The 3,776-nt window shown below is 42.6% G+C and overlaps 1 protein-coding gene across 1 annotated transcript; it reads right to left on the reverse strand.

Moving 5' to 3' along the window:
- Window positions 1-2,202: 2,202 nt before the first annotated feature.
- Window positions 2,203-3,617, reverse strand: LOC112462591 (tetratricopeptide repeat protein 7B-like). Its single transcript, XM_025028463.1, has 4 exons — window positions 3,355-3,617; window positions 3,129-3,233; window positions 2,898-2,989; window positions 2,203-2,562 (listed from the first exon to the last, which is right to left on the reverse strand). The coding sequence occupies exons 1-4, from the start codon at window positions 3,361-3,363 to the stop codon at window positions 2,430-2,432; spliced, it is 339 nt and encodes a 112-aa protein (XP_024884231.1). The 5' UTR covers window positions 3,364-3,617; the 3' UTR covers window positions 2,203-2,429.
- Between the last annotated feature and the right edge of the window lie 159 nt (window positions 3,618-3,776).

The raw sequence follows: 3,776 nt of genomic DNA on the forward strand, positions 1-3,776 counted from the left end.
AATTGATATTCCTCGCGTCCTTGCGCGAAAGAGCGAGAGAGAGAGAGAGAGGGTAGGAAGGGAGTGGAGGGAAGGAGGAACGCGGCTACGGATCGCCGACGAGGACAGAGAGGGAAAATGGAATTCCGTTTGTTGCGCAATATATCCCAATACCCAGGCGTGTTAAGGGAGAGAGAGAGAGAAAAAAAAATAGGGGAGGCGGGAAAAAATTTCTGCGATATTCGCGTATCGCGATTCGCTCGGCGATAATAAAGACCCTTTCCGTCGTTGCGTCGAATATCGAATCTCGGCGGAAACGTGCCGTCGAAATTTCAAATTGTTTCGATCTCCGGTTGAAAGCGACGTTCGACCGAGGGTGGGACGCGAGCTGCATGTTTTTGACGTTGAATGTAAATATAAAAAGGAGAGAGCGAAAGAGAGAGAGAGAGATGCGCAATACACAGAGAGAAAGGTACACAACGGAGCACATCACACGCACACACGTATCATATAGATTGCTGCGAGCTCATAGTATTCTTTATTTAAAGAATACTTGCAATGTGGGTTATAGTATCGGGCAGAGAATGGATATAGCTTTTAAACACGTATAAATGTGCGGAGGAGAGCCGGTGAATATAAAGCCGCGTCTCGCCGGCTCGTTCAGCTCGAAGCGACGCCGCGACGTGTAGGTAATATGCATCTCCATTACGTATTTAAACATTTGTCTTTCGCGTCCTGTGTAATTTAAATTCGCGCCCGCGAGGGCCGATATCGTTTCCCTCCAGACTCTCTTGTCGTCCTCTTACTATACACAATCGCGTGAGTCTGCCCGTCGCTGACGCGAAATTCGCGTTATGGATTACCCCGAGACGCAATAATTAATATTACGACGCAGTACTACCCTAGCACACTGTACCCTCGGTTCAACTTCTCAGAAACGAGAGATTTAACGTTAATTTATGATAAGAATCTTAAATAATGAATCTTAGTAAAGGTCGAAAAAAAGAGAGACCTAAGAAGAGAGACGACTACTTCCAGAAGACGCTAATTTTCTAGGCTCCTCGCTGGAGCCGTTCGTTAGTTTCCGCGACTTTACTACCAGCCGGAAAATTGCCGTATCTCTTTAATGACTTCCCGGCTGATGTAATTTGAAATTAGAGAAGGAAACGCGAGAGCGGCCGTGTGCCGTGTGCCTCCGCATACGCGTCAATACGCGCCGACCCTCCCGGCGCGGAAGGCGATTCCACCAAGGCGTTTTCCCCCGAGCTCCCTGCGCGAAACCAGGCCATGCATGTATAACATTATTATATCGATTACACAAAAGAAAATAGCTACCTCTTAACGATAACGCGACTGTCATTCGTGCGTTCTATATATACAGCCGTTATTACGCGTCGCGCGTGCTAATGTATGTATGTATGTATTCCCTCGACGATCGAAGGAGAGGGAAAAAAGAGAGAAGAAGACGTCGATTCCTTTACTCGCCAGAGACAGAAAGGGAGAGAAAGAATGGATAGACAGAGGGAAAACGGAGATCGACCGTCGCGCGCCACCCCGATAAAATCTCACCCTTTATCGATTTCTAAAAAATAAATTACTACATTTTTAGAGAGGCATTACATCAGACTTTTCCGATCTGAACCGTCCGCCCGTCCATCCGTGCGTCCGCTTATACCTGTAAACGTACGTATCTATACGTACGCTTTCGCATTTATACGTGTACTTAATATGTGCTTGCGCATCGCGCGCAAATTGGGCCATCACGTATGCGCACTGCCGCATCTGCGAGATCGGATTGCCCGAAAACGATGAATGCGACAATCTCGCGACGGGCTTTAAGACGACGATAAAGTACATAATCGAAATAATAGCTCTGAATAATAGAAGCGTGCGCGGCGCCGCCGCCGCCGTCGACACGAACGTTTTGCAAGCGCAGAAAATCTACCGATGTTTAGACGTCGTTTCCTCGTCGCAGACCTCTGCGCGTCGCCCGGGTGTATGAAGAAATATGTAAATATAAAACGGTGACTGCCGCTATTGCACGAGTTGCACAAGTTCGTATCGGATAGGAATATAGGTATTTGAAATTTATCGTATCCACAATGCGGCGGGACATGCGGTCGACTCCGCTGCTCACACAGCTCTAAATTAAAAAGTCTTAGGATTACTCTACCGCGAAAGGATCTTTCCACGGAAGAGCTACGTACGTCACGTTCCGCGAAATTGTTTTAGAGGTAAGACTTTTATTCGAATTTATTACATCGATTGTAACTATTTTGTACAATTAAAGTATCTCTTTTTTTTTCTTCTTTTCTTTTAACAATGAGTTTATACAATAGTACAATGTGTCCAGGTACTATTGACGGGAAGGCGAGGAAATGCCCGCGGAAATACGAACATACAGGGTAAAAGTAAATCGTGATTTCGTCGAATCTCCCTAAGAGACTGAATCACTCAAAGGTCACCGGTATCGATAGAATCGGTAAAATGGGATTCGTCGTCTCGACCTCCAACGCCGTTGCCATACAATCGCTGGCAGCCTCCACTTCGCCCAACGATTCCAACACCATTCCCAAATTGTACCTGAAAAATATAACACTCTTTGTACCGTCCGTAACATTAAATAATAATATATAAGCAAATAGACATGCTTACATATACAATACATATACATATATAAATAACAAATTATAAATTTTTTTTTTTTTTTTTTTTTTTTTTTTTTTTTTTTTTTTTTTTTTTGAAAGAACGAAATTGATAAGATACGCGTATCAAATCCATTTGTATTTCAACACTCGATTTAACGTGATTTTTAAGATAATTGACTACCCGATTACCAGAATGCCCGATTATCAGATATAACGTTGTGAAATTATTATAAGATAATAAGCGACTATTGGCTTGTGGCCATGTAATACCAAGTTTGATGAGAATTTGGATCGATTTTCGCGGCATCCCTCAAGGTTTTCTCAGCCAGTCTCTGACTACCCAAATAGTGATAGACAAGACCCTGCAAATAATCAGATAAAGTATTAGATTTGTAAATCTCTATCCAGTATCGCACAAGTTTATAAAATTGAATGAAATGCAAAAAACTACAAAAAATATATATGTATGAAAATTAATATTTGCAGCGCAATAATTATTACCAGGTGTTGTAGACTTTTTATGTGCGAAGGATTAATTGAAACAGCATTTTGGTAGCATTGTTTCGCTTCCGTATACTCCAACTTGTACTCGTGCAGAAGGCCACGCTATAAAGAGATAATTGTATCTGATTATCAACATTGTATAACAATCTCTGAATGAATCATATAATCTGAATCGTCGAACACACAGAGGCTCACGATAATGAGAAGATTCGAGCTATTATACCGTATACATAATGTGATGACTCAACGGGAAGATATTGGTGGCCTCTTGGAGGGACAGAACGGCGCCGTTTGGTTGGTCCAGGATAAGGAAAACCTCGGTGAGCAGGAGCCAGATCTGCAATTGCAGCAGCCATGCTCTCTGCGGCCCTGGCTTCGGTGTGAACGAGCTAATTGACGAGGCGACCTCGGAAAGGGCTTGTTCGACTCTCGAAGCGGCTAATGATTGCGCATGCAGGGAACCTATCGGAAATTATTGTCTTTCGTGAGATTTTGCGAGACTATTATGAAGGGTCTGTAATTTTTTATATTAAAATTAATAATGAGATTGGAAAATTAATAATTTTTATTTAACAGAATGCTGGAATACGTTATTGGAAAATGCGATGAATGATTTAATCTGTTTATAAAATGATATAAATTGTG

Source organism: Temnothorax curvispinosus, unplaced genomic scaffold, assembly GCF_003070985.1.
Source record: "Temnothorax curvispinosus isolate PA1 unplaced genomic scaffold, ASM307098v1 QBEX01012552.1, whole genome shotgun sequence".
NCBI lineage: Eukaryota > Metazoa > Arthropoda > Insecta > Hymenoptera > Formicidae > Temnothorax > Temnothorax curvispinosus.

Bases quoted from the DNA above. Each gene is read 5' to 3' on its own strand.
- LOC112462591 (XM_025028463.1), bottom strand. The intron at 2,990-3,128 runs GTAATAATTATT...GATTATTTGCAG, and splicing joins TAAAAAGTCTACAACACCTG to GGTCTTGTCTATCACTATTT. The intron at 2,563-2,897 runs GTATTACATGGC...TATATTTTTCAG, and splicing joins CCAAATTCTCATCAAACTTG to GTACAATTTGGGAATGGTGT.